The 25,922-nt window shown below is 49.1% G+C and overlaps 1 protein-coding gene across 1 annotated transcript in view; it reads right to left on the reverse strand.

Moving 5' to 3' along the window:
- DIPK1C (divergent protein kinase domain 1C) overlaps positions 1 to 25,358 on the reverse strand; it is a 28,014-nt gene extending 2,656 nt beyond the window's left edge. The window contains exons 1-4 of the mRNA XM_063076695.1: positions 25,170 to 25,358; positions 15,534 to 16,196; positions 10,602 to 10,766; positions 6,116 to 6,306 (exon numbers count right to left, since the gene is read on the reverse strand). Of these exons, the coding sequence (XP_062932765.1) occupies positions 6,116 to 6,306; positions 10,602 to 10,766; positions 15,534 to 16,196; positions 25,170 to 25,358 (1,208 nt within the window). The remainder of the gene's footprint in view (positions 1 to 6,115; positions 6,307 to 10,601; positions 10,767 to 15,533; positions 16,197 to 25,169) is intronic.
- Positions 25,359 to 25,922: the final 564 nt, after the last annotated feature.

The raw sequence follows: 25,922 nt of genomic DNA on the forward strand, positions 1-25,922 counted from the left end.
TTTGTTCCGGTGTTACCCAGACATACGCAATTTCCAGAGCAGTTGTAATTTCCAATAATTATTCTTTTCGATAAAAACGACTGTAAGTGTGCTTTAGTGGTATAAAGTCTTTTCATGTTCATAAATTTTAAAAATCAGAAATGATCACTTGTCCTGACTTTTGGTTACATAATGCAGTATGTAACATTCTGCTTATCCCAGGAAAACAGAGGACAAAGCAGTTAAGGAGGGGCTAGAGCAAGTCCAAACACCACACTTTAGTTTCTTAACCACAGCCATGTGCCACATGTGTCTCCCTGGTCCCTGCAAACTCTCTGGCCAAAATGTCTCTTTGAAGCATTGACATGCTCAAGACAGAGTACGTGGGTGCCCCGGAGAACAACCTCCTAACGAGCATAAATTCCCGGGCGACACTGTGGGTCTCAGCCTCCCAACTCACCATGGCGGGACATAAACTAGGGGTCCACTTTATGGGGAAAAGGATGAGGGGCCAAGGAGGCCCAACAAGAAGGGGTCAAGTTAGAGTGCGTGTGGAAGAGTCCCTTCCTGCAGGCAAACTCGCCCACCCTGCGCTCAGGTTTCCTGGGTACAACTGGCTATTTTCTACCTGCAAATGGCATTTACAACAAGCAAGCTGTTGCCAGCTCTGCTCCAGAGTAGACACAAGCTTTGTCCAACTGCTGACCTTGTCTGCTCTAGGTCAAATGGGAGTAACTCCGGAATCTCCCGTTTGCTGAGCTGCGCCGTGGGAAGGCTCCTGCGATGCGCACCTCTCCTGCAAGAGGGGCCCAGCATCCAGGCAGGGAATGTGCATCAGATTCACATGCAGGGTGTCATAAACACACACACCAGGGCCCACCCCAGAAGTTCTGGTTCCTTAGACGTGAGGCAGGGCCCGGGCCCCGTGGCTGAGGAAACTCCTGCTGCAGCTGGAGCCCTGTGTTCGGATCACCCTGTTTGACGGGGCTTCAGGAGGGATGGGGCAGGACTATCGCTGCAGCATTAGACCACTGAGTAGGGAGTCTATGCCAAGAAAGGAGTTTAAGGGGACATGAGAAAGGGGAAGAAAGAGAAGCAGGAGGAACTATATCTTACACCAAAGCCGATCTTGTGTCTTAAAATAGCTAATGACCACCAGTTACTGACCTCTCATCACCTGCCAGCACATTCATGCACTATCTCATCCAATCTTCACAGCAACCCTGTGATAAGGTAATTGCAATTATTAATGCACTTACAGATGGGGAAACTAAGGCACAGAGACGCTAAGTAGCTTTCCCAATGTCACAGACTGGTCAATGGTGTTGCTGAGATGGAAAAGTTTCAGATCGTCCCATCTCAGAGCTCATGTTTGAACCACTAGACCATGAGAAACACAAAGGGTGCCAGCGACATGACAAGAGAGATGGGCTGAACCCAGAGTGTCCTAAGGAGCAGAGAGAGGTGGAGAAGGGTGGGCGAGTTTCCACAGCCCACCCTTCTAACGTCTAATGGCGAGAAGAAAGTCCCCTGCATGTGAGCTCCTGACTTCCAGCCATGTTGGCTGCCCGGCGAAGATGCTCAGAGCCAAGTCCAGCAAGTGCTCTGCCCTGCTCCCCAGGGTGCTGTAGGCCCATGTCCGGTATCAAAGCCTCCACGCAGGCTTTGGAATCCAAAAGTGGGGCAAATTGGTCACAGGCATTTTCACTCAACACAAAACAAAAACAATCCAGGAAAGGGCACAGCCCCAGAACCAGACAGTCCTTCATTATTACATTCCAGAAAGAAATCACCAAAACCATTAGCTTCTAGATAGGAAAATAGTCTGCCCACTCTACAGGTCTAACATGTCCTCAACAATGAAAGGAAAAAAGAGCACGTGGGTTTCTCAGAGAGCGGGTGGCTCCACTGATCATCACAGACCACAAACCAGAAGAATATATCTGCAGCACATACACACTAGATCAATGATGTAAAAATGAAAAAGACAACCGAATGAGAAATGAGAAACATATGAACAGGCAGTCCACCAAAGAAACACAAAGCTAATGCGTGTGCACAACCTCACTGGGGATGTGGGAAATGCAAATTAAGATCTGTGTTTTCCCCTCCTACTAAAAAGGCAAAAACCGAATCAAGTAATATGTCCAGCTTTGGTAAGAATGTGAGGAAAAGCATGTTTTATACACTGTAGTTAGGCGGGTAAATTGGTACAGTCCTCCTTGAGGAAACTTCAAGCCAGGGCTTCAGTACTGGGGACCAGCAGAGGCATCCACATTCATAGAGAGCAACTTCCACCTGCAAGCCCTCTCTGGTCTCCTTTGACTTGTCAGGAAAAGCCCCGGCAAACCTGTCAGCCAGGGCCAGCATCAACAGAGAGTGGTACAGGTGCAATGTCCTGCAAAGAGAAAGGGCCTGATAGCCTTTCTGAGATCAAGAGGTCCAGTGTGATCGATCTGAGATGCTGGCTCCTGACCCTGAGTCCTCCTGCCCAGTGTTGGTCCACCGTCCCTGGGGAGTATCCAGCCCTATCTCTGCACCGGGCGCTGCACTACAGTCTTGGTGTATATCATCTCGAGACCCTCACCATAGCCCACAAGCTGGGCAATTGTCTCCATCTTAGAGTGCGAGGGATGGACTCTGACAGGTGAATTTCTTAAATGAAAGTCAGTAATCAGCTCCATCAGCTTCAGCCGTAACACAGGTTGTTTTTAGAAGTCTAGAAATAAAGGCTGGTTTGTAAGAAGAATAGTGCCTGAATGTGAGCCAGGTGGGGGCATTCTTTCCATGGCTCCATTTCCCCTGTGAACGCACAGATGTTGGAGCCAGAGTGGCATTACTCACCAGCTGCAGGGTGCCAGCGTGGTATGATCTACCGCAGCTCTCCACCCCTAGCTGTTCAAAGAACAGCATCCACATCAAGTTTTTAAAATAGCTGTTCTTCTACTAATCTAAGGTAATCCCTTGGGCATTTGTCCTGGGTGCTCCAGGAGGGCTGGGCAGGCTGGTACTTGCCATGGAGCAGGACTCACGGAGGCAAGCCTGGTGGACTTCTCAGAGGAGGCATGTCTGTGAACTGTTAGCTACTCACTTTGTGTGTGGAGATGAGGATTGAGAGGAGGGTTTAGCAGTGTTGGCAGTGTTTGTAAATGTTTGCAAACATTGGCAGCGTTTTATGACATTGCCAGGATGTCCACCTCTTTAACAAGTGCAGGCATCTATGAGTCTATGTGGCCTGAACCACCTACGATTTCTGCACAGGAGAACCTCACTATAGCTTGATATGTGTTGAAGTTTGTCAGCTGTAAGACAACAGGGCATACAATTCTGGAATAGTTTATTTTATTGTAATGATCATTTTAACCATAATTTATTAAGATAAATTGTGAAAATTGACTTCTGATGAAGGACTGGATGGATAAAGCACTACTTGCTTTAATTTGGATAAGTCTTAAGAAAGGAATAGGCTGAACTTGCTGAGCTTACTTTAAAATCTCTTTTCCAATTCCCATCAACAAAAGCAGAGTGCATTTTCTACCACGAATGTTATTAAAACAAAACATAGAAATCATTTAGGGAGACATTTTCTCCTATGAGTAGGGTTGTCGCTCAATTAAATCAACAAGAACCAATCTCATTTTCCACATTAAAAGTATCAAATATTGATATACACAGGGTTTATTGTATTATATAAAAGCACTATTTTTCAGGGGTATGAAAATGAAAAACAAAACTGAACTTCATCATGTACAGTTTAAGAACCAGTGCCCTAAAGGGAATTTGTGTGTGTGTGTGTGTGTGTGTGTGTGTGTGTGTGCGCACCCAGGTAGCCAAACATGAAGGAAAAGAGATAAAATGGCTTTCAGCAACAAAACCACTATTGTGTTGTGCAATTATATATCACAGTCTCTATAGTAAATAAAAACATTTGTCTCCATTTTGGTTGAAATGAAAACTACCCTTTTCCCTTTTCTGAGCTGGCTTTGCCACCTGGCCAGTGAGTATCCAGCCACTACCGAAAGGCTGTGATCCCACCGTCGACCCGCTCAGAGACCCGCTTGACCTCCCAAAGCAAAAACCAAAACCCAAGGCTTGAAGGGCACCAACGCCTCCCTCCCTTGCTGTCCTCTCACACCCATCCTCCTGCAAACATTTTGCTCATAAACAGCCTGCCGAGAGGGTGAGGTCGGTCCAGTGTGAGCCTGTCACCGCCGCAGAAACACACCAGGCCGCAGCACAGCCCTGGGGGAACAGCAGACTCCAAGCAGAACCAAACCCAGTCCACTCTTTCCTGGAGCCCGCAGTGCCAAGCCTGGCATCAGACTGTGGTCTTGGCTCCCTCCTGCGCACAAGTGACTGGCATGGCTTTTTTCTCCTGGCAGAGAATACAAACGCAACATGAGCCATCCTGTGTGTGTGATTAGAGGGGACACTTCAGGAAATTCGGCCTCATCTGGACAACTGCCCCTGGCGAGGGATGAGGGTGGGAAGAGCAGGTAACCATGGTCTCTGGGATGACAGGATCTAGATCCTTGTCCCCCACGTGACTTCTCACAGTGCGAGCCGAGTGCAGACCTGTGAGAGCCTGAGATCTGCATCCCAGGAGAACCTGAGAAGGCAAGTCCCCGTTGTCTGGATTAGAAAGGGAATGGGGGCAAGGAAAAGAGAAATAGTTTAAAATCTGTCAATCTGTGATTTTATTTAAGCTTCAGGTTAATTTGTTTTTTCCGATGTGCAAACCACCACCATCATTTCCTTATTCCCTCTTAACATCTTTCCCCATCTCCCTTTTCATGTGGTTTCTGAAAATGAGTGACCAGTTGACAGCTTGTTGAGCACTCACAGGTCCCAGATATGGAAAAAGTCCCTGTAGTGCAGGGCTTGCCGGCTCCAGGTGGTTCTTCCCACTGTCCTGGAGGAGTAAGATGGAGGGTATGGTCTACTTCTGTGGGTTTTACCTTCTGCAGAAAAGCTTCACTGGGAACCCCACTGATGAGCATATCATTCCAAAATACACCAAAAAGCACAAAGTATTATTATGATTTGATGCCTCTGACTTGGCCTTAAATCAATCCATCAACAGAAAGGTGCTGGTCTCAGGTCCTGCCTGTAGTCAATGTCAAAATCAGCATTCTTTAAATTTTCTCTCCAGTGCCAGACAACAGTACATTAAGCAGACCTGCAATTCCCAGCTCAGGAGGAAGATGTATCACAGTAAGTGGTAAAGTGCTCACTAAAACACAATCCATAAAATTGGTGGATTCCACAAAATAAAACATACTATAAGCTGCTATTGCACATACTCTCTGATGCAAATGACATTCCCTAAATATACAACATTTGTTTTTTATTATATTTAATTCCAAAAGAAAGGTATCACATCTTTGCTAGCAAGGCCAGCTGTCCCAGAGGACATACTAGAGAAAACACCTCCTCTATTCCAAGACACATACGCTCCCACACACCTGCTCACGCTCACCTGCTCACACACGTGTACATGCACACTCACATCCTTGTACAGCTCACACTTGCGCAAGCGTGTGCAAACGTGCACACTCATGAGCTCACACTGTGCACACACTGATGCATGAGCACACCATACTTAAGTGCACACACACCCACTCATATTCAGTCCTGCACACTCACTCATGCTCGCTTAGGCACAGACACTCCCAAGCACGTACACTTTGTGTACACACACGTGTTTACATGCTCATATGCACAACTCATGCTCGTTTACACACATTCACAAGAGCACACTCATTTGTGTACACATGCATGTTTACCTGCTTGTGTGCACACCCACTCTCATGCACACGTTCACTCACGCACACCCATTGGTGTGCACAGTCACGCTTTTCTAACCTAACAGTTTACAGGAAGGAACGGCTGGAGCGTCTTTGCTCTGAGAGAGCTGGGTGCGAGCTCTGCAGAGCGCGACGGATGCGTCTTCCCACCCAGAGCCCTGCGAGGGTAACCCCTCCGCTTCCTTTCACAGGGGCGACGGTCAGAGGCCGGGGCGGGCCGCAGGAGGGAGTGCATGTGCACGTGGCGCGCCTCGCCTTGCGGGGCCCAGGGACGAGCCACCCGCGGGCCACGGCTCCGGGGCGGGCGTCTCCAGGGAGGCCGCGGCTACCTGCCCGCCCCGCGCAGCTGCCCCAGCGCCGCCCGCAGCAGCCCGCGAAGCTCCCGCAGCGCAGCGGGGCCCCCCGGGGGGTCTGCGCACCCGCGCACCGCCGCCCGCAGCCGCCGCCGCAGCCGCAGGGACACGGCCGAGCTCTCGAGCGCTGGGGACAGCCAGCGGCGGAATATCTTGTCACACACCACCTGCGGGAGAGAAGGCGCGCGTTACTCCAGGACAGCAGGTCACCCTCGAAAGCGTCCCCGGCCGCAGCCGCTCCTGACCCAGCCCTCTGTCCCCCCCCCCACCCCCCCAGCCCCTGCGGGCACCGCGGGTACCCTTGGATTCTGGAAAGCGCTTTTCTTCCCAGACTTAAGCCGCTGGGCACCGTGAACAAACTGGCCTCAGAAAGAAGGAGGCTGCCTCTCTGTGAGCAGGACATTCCAGTTCCAGCCCCGCAGCAGGTGGGGAACGTTCTGGGTGGCACTCCAGACGGGACGGAACGCGGTTCCGAGAGCGAGGGCAGCAGGAGTCACAGGCGGTAGCTGCTGCGGGAGGACGTGGCCCCTCTGCAGGCCGCGGGGCAGCCCTGCTCTGCCACACCTGCACGCGGCTCTCTTAGCCCCCGGTGGTGGCCGTGGGAACGAGGTCGCCGCCTGGCAGGGCTGTCCTGTGGGTCCCGTGGCTGTTAGTGAAGAGCAGTACGCAGGTGTGAGCTGTTCCCTAAGCAGCACTTGAAGGCTCACGGAAAAAAGGTGTATTTGACGGAAAAGCTGCAGGCATATGACTCATTGAAAGGGCCTTGGAAATGTTTTTTTTTTTTTTTTTTAGGAACAGAAGTAAAAATTAAGCCACCATCTCATAGCCTTTAATTCTAGGGTATGAAATTCACTGATGCTAAGGAGCTCTTAAAATTCCCAGTTTAAATGTGTTATTTGTTTCACACCTTTTATAGGTTCCCTCCTGTGGGGGACCTGGCCCAGGAGTGGCGTCATTGATAGTGCTTTATTTTTCTATATCATACTTTATATCAGACTCCCTTAACGAATGCCTCCATCTGCAGAGCTCGTGTCTTACACAGGACACAGAACTCTAACTTCGATTTCCCAATGCCCACAAAGGCAAGGTTCTTCTCAAAAAAAATTTATTTTATTTCTTTTTAAAATAGGGAATACATTTTCGTGAGCAAAATTTAAAATGTCCTGAAGGACATACTGTAATCTCAGTCCTGACCCTCGGCTTTACCCCCTGAGAGGCAACCACTCCCTCGAACGTTTTTCTAGAGAGTCCATGCCTACACAAGTCTATACAGGTATTTCCGTTTTCTTTTCTTTTACACAAATGGTAGGATATCATACATACTGTTCTAAAGCTTCCATTCCATTTGGCCATATATCAGGGAGCCCCCTCCAAATCCACTTATAAGGATATCCCATTTGTTTTAATGGCTGCATCTCAGAAGTGTGGCTGTATCATAAATTATTTAACCATTCTGCATTGATGGAAACTGAGGCTGTTTACTAACTTTCGCTGTGAGGAACACTGCTGCAGTAGGTATCTCGCATATATATGCCATTGTCATTTTGCACGTGTGACAGAATAAGAGTTGTACCAATTTACACTCCCTCAGCAACCCCCATGGCCTCCAAAACAAGCGTCACAGACTCTTCATTTTGCCAACAGATGGGTGAAAATAGTTTAATTTGCATTTTTCTTATTCTCAGGTTGAAAGAGACATGCACTTCCTTTTCAGTGAATGGTTGAGTTTATATCCTTTCCCCGAATTTCTATCAGGTTGTTGGCCTCTTTTATATTAGTTTGCAGATGTTCTTTATATCTTAAGGACACGAGCCCCTTGTTTTAGGTTGGTTCCCCAGGAAGTGGACTCTGAGATGGACATGTGCACACAGGGATTTGGTGAGGGGTGTTCTCGGGAACCACACCCCCACGGAGTTGGGCTGGGATGGCCCTGAGCATTGTCCTTTATGGAGGCAAAGGGTCTGGGCTTCATATCCAGCCCTCCCCCAGTCACTAGATGCTGCCCCCAGGAAGTGAGTGTGACCTTGGCAAAGAAGCTCCGGTGGACCAGGGACGGGCCTGAGGGGAACCCACACGAGCCCCAGCAACCAGACATGATCTTCCATCCATCCTCTACACGCCTGGTCTGTAAGGGGAATTGCACATACTTTGCAAATTTTCTCATTTTACTTTTAAGTGTGCTCATATTTTTTGTACTTTTGTTTTGCCAATGTGAATTATTTTTTAGGTAGTTACGTCTGTCAGCTGTTCTCTGTGGCTTCTGAGCTTTGTTCCACACTTACAGAAGCATTCCCTACAGGAGGTTAATATTTAAAATTCTCCAAGTTTTCTTTTGGTACTTTTAGTATTTCATTTTTCTATGTAAGTACTTGAGCCATCTGGAATGTAGTTTGACAGAAGGGGTGAAACGGGGAGTTAATTTGATCATTTGTTGTGCCTGGCTACCCAATGTACCAGCACCAGTCATTAAATAATCCAGCTTCCTCCCAGTGGTCTGAATGCCCCCTTGATCACAGACCAAATGCCCATATATCATTAGGCCTGTTTCTGAAAATCGTTTATTCTGTTCCCTTGATTTGTCAGTTTATGCAGGACAGGGATTGCTTTTTAAGTTAAAAAAGTAGAAATCTTACAAAATGTAGAAAAGTTGAAGAAAATACAAATCATCTGTATTTCTACCATTCAGAAATAATTGCTTTGACATTTTGGTACCTACTTTTCCAATCACATATTATTTAACAAAAATGGGATCATATTATAAATAGTGATTTGTAACCTGCATCGTTTTTACTTAATAATGCTTCATATTTTCACATATCTTTAAAGAAAGTATAATTTCACTTCTAGGACTTTATTCAAAGGAAATAGTCAGTTATGTGCACAAATCGAATTGCTCAGCTAAGTAGCAAGAATATTTCTAGCAGCCAAATACCCTCCAAAGAGATGTAATTTACAATCACATTAACGATATAGACACATCTATTTCCCTGAAGCTTCAACCATTAATTAATAGCATTTTAATCACTATTCCCAATGGATAAATGAAATTTATTATCATTGGGTTTTAATTTGCATGTCTTTGAATGGTAAGACTAAATAATTTTCCAAGTTCTTTGGCTATTTGGATTTCTTCCTTTATGGATTTGGTATTTGCTTTCTCTTGCCACTTCTCTTTGTGTTCCTCTAGCCTCTTAATGAATCTGTGAGAGCCTTTTCTGTATTAAGGATGTTGCCTTAGTCTGTCATTATGCTGCAAAGGGCAGGTGTTCCTGTTCCTATTTTGTGGGATGAAATCACAAGAGGGTGAATGCTCAAGTGAAATCATCTTGTTTGCACAGCTCAAGAAGAATCACTTCATGACAGACCCCACTGAGGGTGTGAATCCACATTAGATCTAAGAGGATGGGGACGCCTTTAAAGACATCATTGCTGGACTTCCGCAAAGTGGAGACACCCTTGGACTCTAGAACTTGGCCTAGAAGTGTGTGTAGACTCTGGGGTGGCAGAACCGGGGCTTTTGTCTGGCCTGGCCAAGCACCACCGGATCAACAACACAACTGTCAAGCTCTCCCGAAATCAGTCTTCTTGTGGCCTGCTCTGATCTAATCTACATACATTTCAGGTCTGCATTGGGATCACATTGGCATTTTAGATTTGAGGACTGTAGGGAGGACCAGCTACAGTGGAGTTTCAACAGGAGAGCAGGTTGGACAGAATTACAAAATAGGAGAGTGAAGGGCAAGAGCCTGGACAAGCAATCACATACAGTCAGGCAGTGGGTAACCAGCACCTGTCAGCCCAGGTTTATTCTCACCCTCCTGAGAGCCTAGGGAGGGCAGAAAGGGCAGCTTCTGCCAAAGGAAGAGACATGTTTTCCCACTGATGGAGTGTTCAACCTGGATTTGGGATCTCCCTACCTTTAGACCCAGTTTGAATGCCTGAACCCAGCATTGCTTCCTACTTATTGCTGATCTCCAGGACCTGGCTTCTTTCGCTTCTGTGAACCACCTATTGGCCTTGACCCATTACCTGTCTGGACTGTGCTTCTGTCCAGCCTCTCTAGTTTGGCTAGTTTCTCAGGACTGTTCTGTGCTCTTTTCAGTCTTATCCTTGATGAGTTAGTCTCTGGGTTCTGTTCTTTGCGTGTAAGCATGTAGATGCAGACACTAGACCCAGAGGCAACATCTGTCTAAGCCCCCATAGCTCCAGGTGGAGCCTCAGGGAAGAGAAGCCCACCCATTAGATACCCCCCCAGGGGTCACTTGATCACCAGCCCCATGGGGTGGGCAACAAAGCACAAATGATGACCCCGTCCCCCACTGTCCTGCCCTTACTGAACACATTGAGCCCAGTGTGTTCAGGTTGGTCTTCAAGCCTACTAAAGGGATGGGCAGTGCTGGAGGGCAGAGGCAGCCACAGTGAACACGATGCCCCCAACCCCGTCTGCGCAGCTGCAGCCCACCTGCAGGTTGCTGTTGACCCGTTGTGCTCCACACCTGTTGACTCGCAAATCACACTTGGAAAAACAGTCAAAGAAATTGCAGTCTTCATCTCCCGTGCAGTTTTGTTCAAGAATCTCCCTCATTTTAGGTTCAAAAAAGGCCATGTCCACATCAATAGCCACAACCTGTAATCAAAACAGCACACAGCAATCAAAAGGGCACCAAGGCTTAGCAGAGAGGGGGCCTCTTGTGGGTGCCCTTGTCCAGCTTGCAGGTGACCAGAGAACTCTGCCAGCCAGAGGAAGAGCCCAGGCCACACCCAGGGAGTGGCTTGCTTCCCCCACAGTGTTTATGTGTCACAAATGACTTTTCAAGGCTTTAACTGCGAAAAGGACCTTTGCTGTCACTAGTTAAAGCCTAGGATTTAGAACTATAACCACAGCCATCCCCTTTCATCTTTTAAACATTTTCTCAGGGGGCTGGCCAGTTGGCTCAGTTGGTTACAGCACTGTCTTGCAACACCAAGGTCAAGTGTTCAGATCCCCTTATCGGCCACTCACCAATAAATAAATAAATAAACAAACACTTTCACATCTTTAAAAGTAGAATCTCTGAAATGTCTTAAAAATTAATTTTCCCTCTGTGGCTTGATGAGACTGGTCTCTGACCTCAAGGGTCAGGATTGTAAAAGCTGTAACATATCTATGCCCATGAATATAAGCAATGAAAGGAAGCTGCGTTCGAGTGGCGGCTCTGGCTGTGACAGTGAAATGGAGCTGGGCAGGACCTGAGTCCTCCGTTCATGGCATATCTGTAACCCAGGTCAACTGGTTTCCAACTGACCGGTCAGATAGAAGGTGGGGGAAATGGCAGAGTCTAAGTTCTGGAATTTGGATTGGTATGTGGGGAACCCGATCCCGCAGGATCAGCTACTGAGTTGAATCGTCATCAGGAGAACTTGACAATGAGCCCCTGGAATTTCAGATTTATCTTCCTGGCTTCAAACCAAAGAAAGTTCAAACACAGAAAAAGAGTAACTTCTCAATTATGCAGATTTTCCTCCATGACCTGCCTACAACAGAAAAGATGAGCTGCAACCTGAGAAGACCTGGAGCCTGCCCAAATCAAGCAGCTTATAGCTTCGAGGCATTAAAAAGTTATTAGAAAACTTGATAGATTTGATGGAGTCTGTGGCGTTTCACAAGCCTTCACAGATCAGTGTCGGGAAACCAGCCTCTCCTCCTGCCTTTGGTGACGATTCAACGAAGGGTGCATTTGTGTGGTGATCGTGTCCTCCTCAAGTCAGTGCAGGGTTGGGAGGTTGGTTCCCTGGTTTTGGTTTGGATTTTTCATTCAGGATTGATGCCAGAAGGCAGTAAAGTTTCTTGGGGGTTATTGAGTAAAACAGAGCAGGAGGAAAAATAATTTATTTCAAAATAGGTGGAGAATAATGAAAGTAAAGAATATAGAACTTTTCCCTATCTGAGAGGCTTTGCCTTTTCCTAATTCAGGCACACTGAACAGAACTGATCGTTGTAATCAGTCTTTCCTATCTCATTATTTAGCCCAAATCTACTGTCTTTATCATTTATTATCGGGGCTGCAAACCCTTCTCTCCTTTCTGTAGTTGCTGGCAATGCCTCTGGACTCCCCTGGGCCTCTAGATAGAATTCCAGCTCCTCGCAGCTACTTTCTCCCATTTATAACGGTTTCCTTCTCATCTCCCAAGGAGAGCCAGGTTTATTCTTTAATTTTTAGTGTATGGCCTAGAACGGATCACAGCTCTTGTGAGCATAACCCTAGGCACCTAAAAGAGAACACTAACAAAACAAACAGAAAAACCTGCATAATGTTTCTTCATATCAGAAGAGTCATAAAATTCTTCCTACATGAAATTCCCTAACTTGCATCATCTTCAAACTTCCTCCTGGCATCAGAATAGAAAGATCGATCAGAATTATTTCATTCTCCACTGGAGAATGTGGCACTGGAGTAGGAAAACATATCACCTGTTCAAAGGGAGCCCCTGCTGGCGAGAGTTTTGGGTCACAGAGTCATGACATTTCCTAGCTGTTCATTCCAAGCACTGGATAAATTCTCAAGACCTGCAGGTGAGCTCCTGGCCCGCAGAGGAGTGAGGACCTGGGACCGTCAGGCCTTACACCTCATCTGGAAGGCACCCCCTCCTCCCACCAGGGCAACACGGCAGACTGGGCTCAAAAGCAGGGCCCAGCTGCTGGGTCCCTCACTGAGCTCACTGGTTCTCGAGCTTGAGCATGTATCAGAATCTCCTAGAAGATTTGTTTTTAAAACCCAGTGCTTTGTGTTGAATGTCCCCCCAAAATTTGATCCCCATGGTAACTGTCGAGGGTGGAAAACCCTATTATAGCATTTGAAAGTTGAGGCCTTGAGGAAGTGGTTAAGTTGATGGTTTAATGGTGGTCATGGGCGTGGTTCTGAGGGCTTTAAAAGGAGAGCACATGAGGAGCAATCTCTCTCTGCTCTGCCATTTTCTGCCATGTGAGACCCCTGCACTGCTGTAAGGCCACCACCAAAAAAGACCCTCACCAGATGTGTTCCCTAGACTTTAGATTTCCCAGCCTCTGAAACTTGAAAGCAATAAATTTTCTTTTCTTATAATCTCCCAGTTCCAGGTATTTATGTTATAAGCAACAGAAACGGACTAATACACCCAGACTGCTGGGTTCCACCCCCAGAGTTTCAGATTCAGTAGGTCAGGGGTGGAGTCTGAGAACTGGCATTTCTAACAAGTTCCCTGGTCATGCAGATACTGCTGGTTTTCACTTAAAAGTTGCAAAATCTTAGGTGAAATCATTAACTACTTGAACCTCCCTATCTGCAGGAAGAGTCAAGATTAACAGGACTGGTGAAGAGAACTCCTCCTGTCCCTCCCCTCCCATTCTCACCCAAGCCACAGCTAAGTGAGAGGTAACAGCCACTGTGGCCCAGCACCTGCTGAAACAGTTTGAGGCTAGATTGAGACGTGCGTAGCCATTATGACACTGAATGAATATTTCATGCCTATCAAGTGCAAGGTGGACTGCACAAACCAGCAACTGCATTATCGTCCGACGTGTGGATGAAAATGTCTGACGTTGCCCACGCCACACTGAAGACCCCTCTGCCCCAGCTCCTCGATAAAGCAGACCTCCTCTCAATTCTCCCAGGTCTAGGGGCACCTGAGTTCCCTCACCGACACTTAGTGCCACCTGCTGGATGGATAAACGAGTGATGGAGTCATGAGAACTGGCCCATCCCTGCCCAAAGCCGGGTGGTTGTGTGTGGACAACCACAGCGCCCCCTCCCCCCAGTGCCCCAGGGTGGCCGTGTCCCCAGGACGTCTCTAAAGTGGATAGCAATGTCCTTCTCCCCACTACATATGCTTCCTGCTCATGACGTAGGGAAGCCTTGGCCAGGACAGCGATTTCACCTCAGCTCTAAGAAATAAGCTGGTCCAATTATGGGGCATCCCCCCTCACAACTCAGGATTGTGTCTGTGAGGTAGTGTGGAGCTCAGGGTATTGCTGGCACGGCTGAGCTCCTCCAGAGCTCCCTATCCAGTGTCGTGTGGACCCTCCTGGAACCTCCTAGAACCTTCTGGAATCTTCCAGGACCTCTCAGCTCTTTCCCTTCCACACTTGGAGTCACCCCAGCTTGTCATCCCCTCCAGGGCAGCCAGGGACAGGATATTAGGACAAAGCCGTGAGGGCAGGAGGCTATGATGCCTCTCCCAGGGACACAGGCTTGATCAGGGAAGGGATTTACCTGGGTGGCAGATGTAGTTTTCTAGATTTCAAGCCGCTTTAAGGAGACTATGCCACTCCTATGCCACTCCTATGCCACCTGCCATGGATGTCCATGACTGACAGTAATGGTACCTTCTTTTTGTCCTTTTATGTTTTGACCATGATGAAGAGCATCCTGCCACCATGAGCCAGAACCCACTAAGGCCGGCACACTGGGAGTTCAGCTGATCTGGTTGGTCACCTGCCAGCACTTGCAGTGTAAAAACAAACTTGTTGCAATGGCAGGGGCAGGGGGGTTCAGGGGGATGCAGAGCCACCACTATGTCAACGCCAGTCTTGTCACCACCTCCTACTGGGTGGCCCCAGCACCAGACCATGGCGATGCCCCAGCATAAGGGTGACCTGACATAATGCCATTCAGCTGACACGTGGCTGGTCTTAGCCAAGCTGGGGGGTGGAGATGTGATGATCTCACAATAAACACACAGTCCCTCTTGCTACTCCTCGTTGTGTTGCTCCTGCCACTGCGTTGCCCAGAGTGGGAGATAAAAACGCATCTGCCCTCTCTGAAGCCGGGCAGTGCCAGGCATTTCCAGCAGGGCAGGCTTTTCCCTTTGGAAGGCACTAAAACTCCATTCATCCTTTGAGAAGTCTGATGCATGGAGTGGAAACTAGAACCTCTCCAGAAACAAAGTATTGGCAAAAGCTGCACACTGTCCTAGAGCACAGGCAGTTTGAAAACAGCAGCCCCAAACTGAGCCATTGCACAATCACCCCCGTAGGCCATCCTTCCCACCTCCTTTGTAGCCCCTCATCTCCTGCATACCACGAGTTAAACACCCTCAAGAGAACCCGTTTAAACCTTAGCTCTATGAAGCCTCTGAGCTGCTTTGGGGGAACTGGAATAGCCCTCGGGGTGGACAGACCTTGCCTGGGTGCTCTGCTCCCTGCAATAAGCTCCATTCATTCAAATTCGCACTCTGCGGGTCATGTAAGGTGGAAGTTTTCTTTTAATTCTTTCTTCAACACCCCTGCAAGGAAGTGGCCAGGAAATGGCAGTTACCTGCAGCTACAAAGCTGCAAGACACTACAGTGGTTTGCTTTTTGAGGCCAGGATCTCAGAAACTCCCAGATCCACCAGCTCCCTGCTCCATACTGTCAATACACCCACCCAGCCCTACTCACTGTGAAGTCACTCCTGATGGCAAAGTTTTCGGGCTTGACATCGCAGAGGTGGAAGCGGTGGGAAAAGTCATTGTCAAAATGCTTTACCATGTCCAGGAAGCTGAGCGCAATGTTGCAGACGGCCTGGGCCTGGGTGCCCATGGCCTGGTCCAGCGGGAAGAGAACCTGGTGGCGGGGGCTGCCGGCGGCCAGGTACTCCACCGCATAGAAGTGGCCACAGGAGCCCAGCACCGGAAGGACGTGGTGGCTCAGGTCCTGTAGCAAGCTGAGGTGGACAAACTCCTCCTGCTGCAGCAAGGACCACAGGCTGGCCAGCTGCCCCCGCCACCGAGGGCCCCGCCTGCCTGGCCACAGGGGCCCTAGGCTGCCATTGGACAGCTCCAGGCCCAAGGCGCTCCTGATCTCCCCGGCCACCACCAGGAGGAGTTCTGCCTCCGGGACGTCCTGGCCATGCTCCTCTGCCTCGTCCAGCAGGCTGAGGGGCTGGAAGCTGGAGAAGACCTCCTCCTTGGACTTGAGCACGACGGGCCGGCCGCGCCATTCGGCCTGCAGCACCTTCTTGCCCCTGTCATAGTATAGACAGCGCTGGTACAGCAGCTTCCCTGCCACACACAGATCCTCGCAGAGGTCCCCCGTGAGCCTGCCGCTCAGGTAGTCCCGGCACTGGAAGGAAGCGAACAGTCGGTCAGAAGAGGGTAGGGACAGACCGCGCTGGGCTCGGCTGGGGGGAGAAGGGGACAGGTTGTCCCTGCACTCAGGCGCTTATAATCCAGCCTTTGAGAGAAACCTCACTAATGTGGACCACAGAGGTCACTCAGGACGATGCATGGCCCAGTGAGAGGGTTATAGAGAATCACACCGTCACTGCCTCCTCAGTGAGGCCCAGGACTGGGTCTGCAGAGTCGGGACACCTGAGGTGGTCCTCCAGCTGGATGGTCCTGGGAAAAGCCAAGACCATGAAATCATAGAAATGAAAGGCCTGGACCAAGCCCACAGTTCTCAACTCTGGCTACCCTTCAGGATCATCCAGAGAGCTTTTAATGCCCCCATCCAAGAACGGTTAAGTCAGACGGGACCTGGGACCCCTATCTGCCCTGGGGTCCACCACAGTAATGACCCTTCCAGCAGGCCTGTTCCTTGAGCATGTTGTTTTTGACATGAAACTGTGTGGCCTACTAGGCTAGCAGGCTCTAGGAGGATTAGAAGTGTTTAGAGGAGAACCCACGGGAGGATACAGGAGGAGGCACAGGTCTCGTGGCCGGTGGACTGCAGCACAGGCAGCACCCAGGAGGAGGCACATGGGGTACATTCTGCAAGTGCAGGGAGAGCTCGTGTTCCAGGCACTGTGAGGAAGGCCAGGCCGTCCAGGAGCCTTCAGATGGGGCATTTCTCCTAAATGTCAGGGAACCTTAGGATGAGGCCACTGAGCAGACCTGGTGGCCCCCCCACCACACCACAAACCCCCTCCGACTGTCCCCCCAACAATCCCACAAGAGGGAGGAAGAGGAAGAGGGGGTGTAGCATGGCCTGAAAGGGAAGATTACAATTCTGTCCTTCCTTCTTATCTTTTGCAGAAAATCTAAACATCCAGGCCCATTTTTATTAGGGGTTGAGCATATTTTCTAATTCCACCTGCTTCCCCCACAAATGAATCTTCCTCTCACATCAGCAAATAAAGTCCTCTCTTGCTTCCTGGAACTTCTGTGGCACACGGGAGTCCCCCTCGTTCTTACAAGGTTCTAAGACAAACATAAAATCACGAAGTTGGTGTTTTCACCCTATTTCTTGTACTTGAAAGGGCCTTGAATGATGAGCTGTGGCGAATGTGCAGCAGGATGCACTGGACACAGGACTGGACCAAAAGCCAGAAAAAGTTGAATTCTGACCCGGAAGATGCTGCCACATGCTGAGTGTGTCCCCTAACTGCTTGGGCCTCACATCCCCTCACCTATCACACCTACGCTGCCACCCCTGTGTGCTTACGGTCCAGGAAAGTGAGAAACACACGCAGAAGCCACAGGGTATGCACAAGTGCCAGGCGTTGAGAGCTATTTAATCACATGCTGCTCAAAGACTTGTTGGGGTTCAGTGTTGGTCGGCTTTATTAACCCCAAGTAGATTAGAAGCAGCTCCCTGAAGTTGAATAATATATCTCCAGTGCCTAGACATATAAATAATTCCAGAATCAAAACAGCTCTGAAAACTACATGTTTTCATGATCCATTTGGCCTCATGTGGTGTCAAAACCTGACTGAAAAGATGCAAGGCTATTTATAGTCTGTATGTCTTCATCTCAGTGTGAATTTGCATATATTTTGCTGCAGAATCATTAATTTGTTTGATTACCAGTGCTGCCCCATATGCAAAATACAACGTGTATGTGCCATCTTGCCTTTCTAACATACTAAAAAGTTTGAATTCTTAAAACACACCTGGCCAAAAAGTGTTAGATAAGGGGTTGTGGACCCTTATTAATAATATAGGCTAATTGCCCAAAGTGCTTTTCAAAAAGAAATATTCCAGGGCTTAAAAGAAGTATCTAGATTTTCAGGACTATTCCAGGCAATAGCTCGACAACAGGCTGAAAGGCCAAAGCCACACTGTCTGAGCTGACCCCTCTGGCTTCCCGCTGAGACTTTAGATGTCTATATATCACATCGGATGGGAGGTGGTGGTTATCACGCTTGCCAAACACCATGATGTAGGCGATAGAGATCACAGATGCTAGAGATCACGAGCACAACCTGATCATTGTGCTAGTAAATGCCACCCTGTTTGCCTAGGGCTGGCTTTTTGTCTTTGGAAAACTAACACCCTTAATGAAGCTGTTTTAACACACACCCACGCAAGGTTGTAAACACACATGAACTTGTGTGTGCATGCTGCCTTTGTCTTGGAATTTAACAGAATTTTGGTAAAAGGCCATTTTTAAACTAACTCTGGTACCTCTTTCCAAGGCTTGGGTCATGGAATGAGCATGGGAGGGGTCAGGACCTTCATGGCAGCCACTTTCTGCCTGTAATTGTTTCCATGTCACCCTTGGAAGAGAATGGCAGCTGGTCAGACTCCATTGAGACTTTCGAGACAGTCCTGAGAGGTGAGGGGGGGGACAAATGGTAAGGGCCCAAGACAGCCAAGGAGTGAGGAAAAGTGAATTACAGAAATAGTATGTGGTGTTTTTATTTGTGGGGTTTTCCCCGTTTTGTTTTGTATTTATATTGTTTCACATGTCTGTAATAAACCTGATAAGAAAATGAAACAATTTTTCCCTGATTTCCTTATAAATCAAAAAACCTTGTAAGTATAATATCCAAAATGGGTTGATTCAATTCCATAAGCATTTTTATAGTGTTATCACATTTGTAATTTAATCAAAAGTGCTTTTGCATGAAGTACAGACCAGAGTTGAAAAGGAAAGAAAAGCAGGTACTAGATGCCCAGTGCAGAAGCGGCAGTGACCCTGAGCCCCACAGTGACCCTGAGCCCCGCAGTGCGAGCTGTGGGAGTGTGGGAAGACCAATCCCGGCTACAGCTGGAGGGGAGGCCAGGAGAGAAGTGTGGGAGGCAGGATGCTGGGCCTGGGCTCTGGCCCAGCCATGGCGCTGTTTCAACGTGTCTGTGAGCAGAGGGTGGGGAGGGCATCGACTGACTGCAGGACCCTAACTCTTCCCATCTGTACTGTAGCTGTGTTGCCACTAGCCAGGAGAGACACCTGCAGGCCATGAAGCCAGCTCTGTTCCACCAGGATCAGGACTGGCCACAGGCAAGGCTGAAGCCCACCTTTCCACCCACAAATTAACAGCACCCACCTTCCAAAGCGAGCCCAGCTCTCTGTGAGTATTCACGGGGCACCATCTGACTCAGGCTCTGAGTTCCCAGAACAGAGGTGACTTTCTTTGAAACTCCTAAACAACATTAGAGGGTCACGTGTGCCAGGCAGGAACACAGTGAGGCTTGGTAAAGGGGCAGATGGTTTGCCTCTGGACTCTATAGCTGTGAGGCTTGTTTCCAAGGCTGTAAAGTGAGGACAATTGATGCTGTGTCACAGTACACTTGGGAAGGCTAGACAAGGTCACATGTGCACAGCCCTTAGCACTGTGCCACCCTCTGTTGGTCTCAGGTGATGCTAGTCCCCTCTCCACCCTCTCTAGTCCTACCTATCAGAGGGTGGGTGTTGGGGGGTGGGGACTTCTTCTTGGAGATGTGACTGAGCTCAATGTTGAAAGATGGGCTAGAAGCCTACCTAGAAGCAGGGAGTAACTGGTGCAAAGGCCCAGAGCTTCAGACGACCAGAGACTGTCCAGGGGAGTAGACAGCCAAGTTAAAGTGGCACCTATGTGACAGGCTGGGATGTTCTATCAAAAATGCTGTTTCCCAGTCTCCATCTGACACATATGCTTTCTCCCCTGCGGGGTCAAGTCAATCTTCTCCAGGATGCCAGCCCCACACCCAAGTGGGGATTCTTGTCCCCTCCTCCACCCCCAGCTCCCATCAAGTAATGGCCACCTGAGCACTGGACTGTGTTGGGTCTCCCCAGCATAGTGTTTTACACGAAATGGTACTGCATCAATGAAACAGAATAAAAATCAAATTAAAACCTATATAAGATTTACCCCTGTGAATTTGGAAGGCAATTCCAAACAGGAGCTGTGAGACATTCTGAACAATGGTACAATCATTGAATTCAGCGTACAGCCTGTGGGTTTTGGAGATGAACATAATTTTGGCTGTTTTTCTGAAGATCAGCACACGGTCTGGCAACCTGCCTCACACACAGCTGGCGTCTTGCTGGGCTGCCACGTATCAAAAAGGGCAGGAGTGGAGCAGGGTGACCAGAACCCTGACCCAGGCCTTCCCGCTACCACAGGTGAGGTCTTAGGTTTAGGACCTAACTTTTTGGTACCCCAGTTACCTTGTTTGCCATAAGAGAATTTACATTAACACAAAGCATATACTAAAAAGTATACACAGTGTGGTTATTACAGAGCTGTATTTTGTTACCCTTTATGATAAAGTATTTTTGGCATTTCTGTTCCTGCCCTTCTTATGTAGAATGTAAAATTCGTCATCTATGGCCAGTCATCACCGGCAGGGAAAATCTGCAGGATCTTTTTGCCTGTCTGTGCCTGCTAAATACAGAGAAAGATTTAATCCAGCATTTTAAAAAGCAGTGAAGTTAGTGTACAGATTGTAAATTTAAAAGATAATTTAAGATTTTCATCATGTTAAAGACAATAGTGAAATTATTTTATTAGTAGCATGCTCGGTTGAAGTAGCTATTTTTACACTCAATAAAAGTGGTTAATTTAGGTCCATTTTTAAAATCAGACTTTATCAGACCTTTCTCTGCATAGGAGGAGTTCCTAAGTGCCCTTGAAGACAGGTACAATCCACTGGTATCAGACTTGGAAATAAACTAGAAAAATGAGTTAAAGTCTCATTGTAGTTAACGCTGGTGTGTTTGTGTGTGTGGTAAAATATCTATAACAGGGTTGCCATTTTAAGCACTTTTAAACATACAATTGTGTGGAGTTAATCACATTCACAGTGCTATATAACCACTACCTCCATCTATTTCCCAGACTTTTTCGTCATCCTAAACATAAACTCTTGTACCCACTAAGTGATAACTGCTCATTTATTCCTTCCCTCCAGTTCCTTGTAACCTCTAATATACTTGTCTCTCAATTTTTTTTTTCTTTTTATCTTTTCTTAATTGACCCATGATACTTGTATATATTTATGGAGTACAATGTGATATTTAGGTACCTTTATACAGTGTGCAACGATCAAATCAGGGTTTTTAGCATGTCCATCACCTCAAGCATTTGTCACCTCTTTGGGTTGGGAACATTGAACATCCTCTCAGCTAGCAACTTGAAGTTAGATGGTACTTTATTGCTGACTGCAGTCTCCGTATATTGCTATAGAACACTAGATCTTATTCTTCCTTCCTCGCTACAATTTTGTATCCATTGACCACTTTTCCCAGCCCCACCCGCAACCCCCGGTGTATTTTTTAAATTAATTAAATTCATGGCAGATTCGTGTTTCTCATGGATGTGTGTAGATTTGTACAAATGCACATTCCCAGGAAGCATTCTTTGCAGTTGTGGCTTAGTATCTCTCCAGCTGGTATCACGGCTCTCAGGCAAAAACAAAACCTGTCCAATCTAGTCTAGAAAACTATTGACAGGGTCTCAGAGGTCATGCCTAAAGCCTGGGTTTTCTTTTGTGTGTGTGTTTTTGTTTGTAAGGAGCACTAAGTTCCTGTGCAGTTAGCAGCGCTCAGATTCACGGTGGTCCTTCCCCGAGCAGTGCCCCTGTGCACTGCAGCCCCCATGCATTTGGCTCGCTCCCTGTGCAGCCTTGCTACGGTACAAGTATGGCCCACATGCTCATGGAGAGTCATTCGCTGCTGTGAAATCTTTCTGGGTGTGTGTAGTCCCATTGGGACCTTGACAGTTTCTATCACAGCAAAGAAAGATAAGCCTGACCTGTTAAGAATGAATCCCTAATGTGGGCAACTAAATTAAATCCTCTCAGGACCTAACTAGCTAAAAGGCAGGTAAGCCTTCTAAATAACGTAGTGTGTGGGAATATTTTGGAGATGCTTTGAAAGTGGTGTGCTGTGGAAGGTTCAGTATATGGAGTTGTTACTTAGGGTTCACGCTATTGGAGAAGCCACTTCTGTCTCCACTTTCAGACTGCACGGGGTCAGTCTGGCTCCTCAACCCGCTAACTGTGTGAAGCAGGGCAAGTTATTTTACCTCCCTGGGCCTCGGTTTTGCCATCTGCAAAATGGGGATACTAAAAGCAAATACCTCATAGAGGCTGTTGAGAGAATTAAAACAAATAAAATGAAATGAAATAAATAAAACTACATAGCACAGTGTCTGCCCAGGGCAGGCATCAACAGGCACCAGTAGCAAACATCTTTTGGCCTCTACGTGAAGTGCTCCGCCTGCAGGACAAGAAGGCAGGCTGATAAATGACCAGGCACGACATAGCACTCTCCAGCCTGCTTAGCCTCCCGTCACAGTTCACTGGAAATGGGGGCTCTAGAACCCTCATAGGGAGGTCAACAAGAGGGTACCTATTTCTTGCTTATGGTACATGCTGAAAAGCTGCAGTAAAAAAGAGCAGCATGGTCTGACTAGGAAAGCCCAAAGCCTGAAGCTCCAGAGCTGGATTCTTCTGAAACAACTCAAGTTGGCTCTTCTATGGACTCTTGTTCATGGAGTGTGGTTGGCTCCCTCACGAGTGGATGGGGATTTTGGGGGAACCTGCAGACCTCCAGCCCCCATCCCCCAACCCTCTCCTGAGCTTTATCACCTGACTGCTTTATCCTACATGTAGGTTCACCCCTGGCAGGCCAGCTATGCCACCCGCCATGCTGAGACCTGGGAACTGGCAGACGCCGCCAGGGTGGGGAATTCACCACTACCCCTTCAGCTCTGCCAGACAGAGTCTCTCTCTGGCAGGGTTGGCAAAGTTTTTTCTTCTGTCCTCCAGTATTCAGAGTGAAAGCTAATGAGAGTCTGGAGGCCAGCCAGAAAAATAACAACCAGTTTTATTATGAAGGATAAAAGCCAGGCAGAATGAATTGAACAGTGCTGTGGGAGCTGAGAGACAGAGGCTTGATTCAGCTCCATCCTCAGAAGCCACAATGCCACCCTCTGCTCGGCGACTTGGCCGGGCAGAGTCTGTGAAGACTCCGGTCGTATTTAAACCCTGTGCTAGTTTAGAGTGTCCTGAGTAAAAGCTGAGCCAGGGTGCTGCGTAGGGCTCACATCGGTGAATTCAGAATGAAAACGGTAGAAAGGGATATGGGCGGAATAATGAACTCAAACAGGGCTGAAAAACCGATGCACCCTGACAAATCAGTTCACATGAGAAACTGTCAGATAGGCCTTTAGGAAGACGGCCGTGGCATTTTAAATCGTTCTTTTGGCAATAGGAAAGATTGAGGGCCTCCAGAGGCAGGACCAATCTCTGCAGCCTCATGTCTGACTAAAAACAATTCCATATGGCTGCTACTGAAGATATACTGATAAAGCCTCTGAACAGGACCGGTTTTAATTTATGACCTGAAATGCTGGGAAAGTTATGATTAGCAATTACTTAAATTATATTAGGCTATTTCATTTCCATTAGGCCTTTCCCCACTTAGCCAAAGGTAAATAAACTAAAACTGGTGTTCATTTTTTAACCTAAAAGATTGTTATATGAAATGTGTAGATAGGTACTCCATCCTAGCCAAATATCTGTACCAACGAAAGGGATTTTTACATGGCTTACTAAGAAAGTCAATGAGCTCTTGCAACTGAAAACTGGACGGAACTTCAGTGTACCAGTGGGAAGGGATGAATTTATGAAGAGTGTGTCTCACTTATACAGGGTCAATTCATGATGATGAGTGTCAGATTCAGTTACCGAACATGACTTGTTTTAGCTTATTTGGCTCATTATTTAATTTTTTCCAATCTCACTTAAAAAAACTTATTTACTTAAAAAACCTTTATACTCCCACCTTTTGAAAATCTACAAACTTAAAAAGCCCAGTTGGACTGAAAATTTTCCCATGTGTTTCTTGAAGACTTTTTAGAATATAGATCACGTTTCAAACCAAATGCTCAGATGGTCACTATTTTAGGGCGTGAATGATCACTTAAGAAATCATGCAATAGTAGTTGCTGTTCTCTTCCCCTTTCTTGGATTTCCTATTAGGGATTCCTACCTTTCCTGTGCGCACAATCTCATGCGCCAAATGGAAAGACTAAGGAGCAGCCTATGTTTTGAATCAACTAAAGATGAGCATTTTGTTTCTGGGCATCCGAGGCCCAGCACATGCAGCAGTCTGCAAAAGCCAAAGTGCTTCTCCCTAATTGCCCAGCTCAGCTAAGCAGCTGGACTCACGGTCTCCGCGGTTAGGAGCCTCCGCCGTCCAGGCCCAGGACAGGAGTCCGCAGGGGTCCGAGCCGCCTCCGCCCCACGCTCCGCTCACCCAAGCGCGCTCTGCCCTGGTTCCCACAGACCACCACGCCGCAGAGTCTTGGCTTCGGGCTCAGGGAGGCGGGGGCCCTGCAAGCCATCTGCATCGGGCTCCGCGAGGTGGGGGCTGACCCGGCGGGAGGCGGCTGGGCTAGAACGCTGGGGACCCGAAAGACACAGTCGTGGTCCCGGTCGGCCCTGAGCCCCACACCGGCCCGCGCCCTGAGCCCGGCCCCCCGCCACTGGGCGCGGGCACCGAGGGGATGCCCGGAGACTCGGAGCAGACCCGCAAACTTTCAGGAGCGTGGGCTCAGGGGTGGCGGAAGAGAGGACAGGAAGACTGTCTTGGGACAAAGGATCAATTTTGGCGAAAAGGAGAGAGACAACCCCCCGCGCGCACAGAAGACTCCCCGGCCGAGTCCCCATTCCCGAGCCCCGGCCGTGCGCCTCCGGCATTCCACGCACGTGTCGGGACCCGTCCCCCTGGCGGGTGCCACCGCCACCCAAGTCCCCTGGGAGGGATGAACGCAGCGACGCCGCAGCGCTGCGGGAGGGGGCCGGCTCTTGGGGGATCAGGGGAGAGAGAGTGTCGGACCCCCCCTCGGGACGCGCGGCGCTCGGCAGTGCGGCGGCGGGACCTACCAGCGCGGCCAGGATGCGCCGGCTCTTCTCGTCGGTGCAGCGCTCGGAGAGGGCGCCCGGGTGCGCGCGGAGCAGCAGCGCGGCCGCCAGCACCCAGCCCGCGGTCCACGCGGCGACGGCGAGGAGCGCGCCCCGCCCGCACCGCCCGGCCCGCCCGGCCCGGCCCCGCGCGCCCGCCGCCCGCGCCATGGCCAGCCGGTCCCGCGCCCGCCGCGCCGCCCGCGCCCCGCGACTCAGCCTGGCGCGGCCCCGAGGGCGTGCGGGGGAGGCGCGGCGCGGGGAGAGGGGCGGCCCGATCGCCAGCGCCCGGCGCAGTCCCGGAGCGGGGGGCGGGGAGAGGGGTCCGCGAGGTGCCGCCCTGCTCCACCCTCCTACGGCCGCCCGTTCCACTTTGCGGATTTTTCTTTCTTTCTTTTTTTTTTTTTTTTTTTTTTTTTTGCACTTTTTCCCCAGGAGAACAGTCGCCACTGAAACGGAATCCGCGTAAATTCAACCCCTCCCTCCTTTCGGACTCCCGGCTCCTCTGTCAACACATCTTTAATTGCCAGACAAGATCCCCCAGCCCTCTCCTTCTCTGGGCGGCCACTCGTGCCCCCGCCGCCGCGCTCTGTCCCTCTGCAGGACGCCTCCACTCCCCCCCGCCAGGGCCCTGGTCACCGGGGCTGCAGCTCGGCGCCCTCTCCCCGTTTACCTGTCCACTAGACACTGCCCTCCTGAGTGTCACCCCAGCTGGGTGTCCTCAGGGGCTCCTGG

The sequence above is a fragment of the Cynocephalus volans genome, chromosome 13 (assembly GCF_027409185.1).
Source record: "Cynocephalus volans isolate mCynVol1 chromosome 13, mCynVol1.pri, whole genome shotgun sequence".
In the NCBI taxonomy this organism is placed as follows: Eukaryota; Metazoa; Chordata; class Mammalia; order Dermoptera; family Cynocephalidae; genus Cynocephalus; species Cynocephalus volans.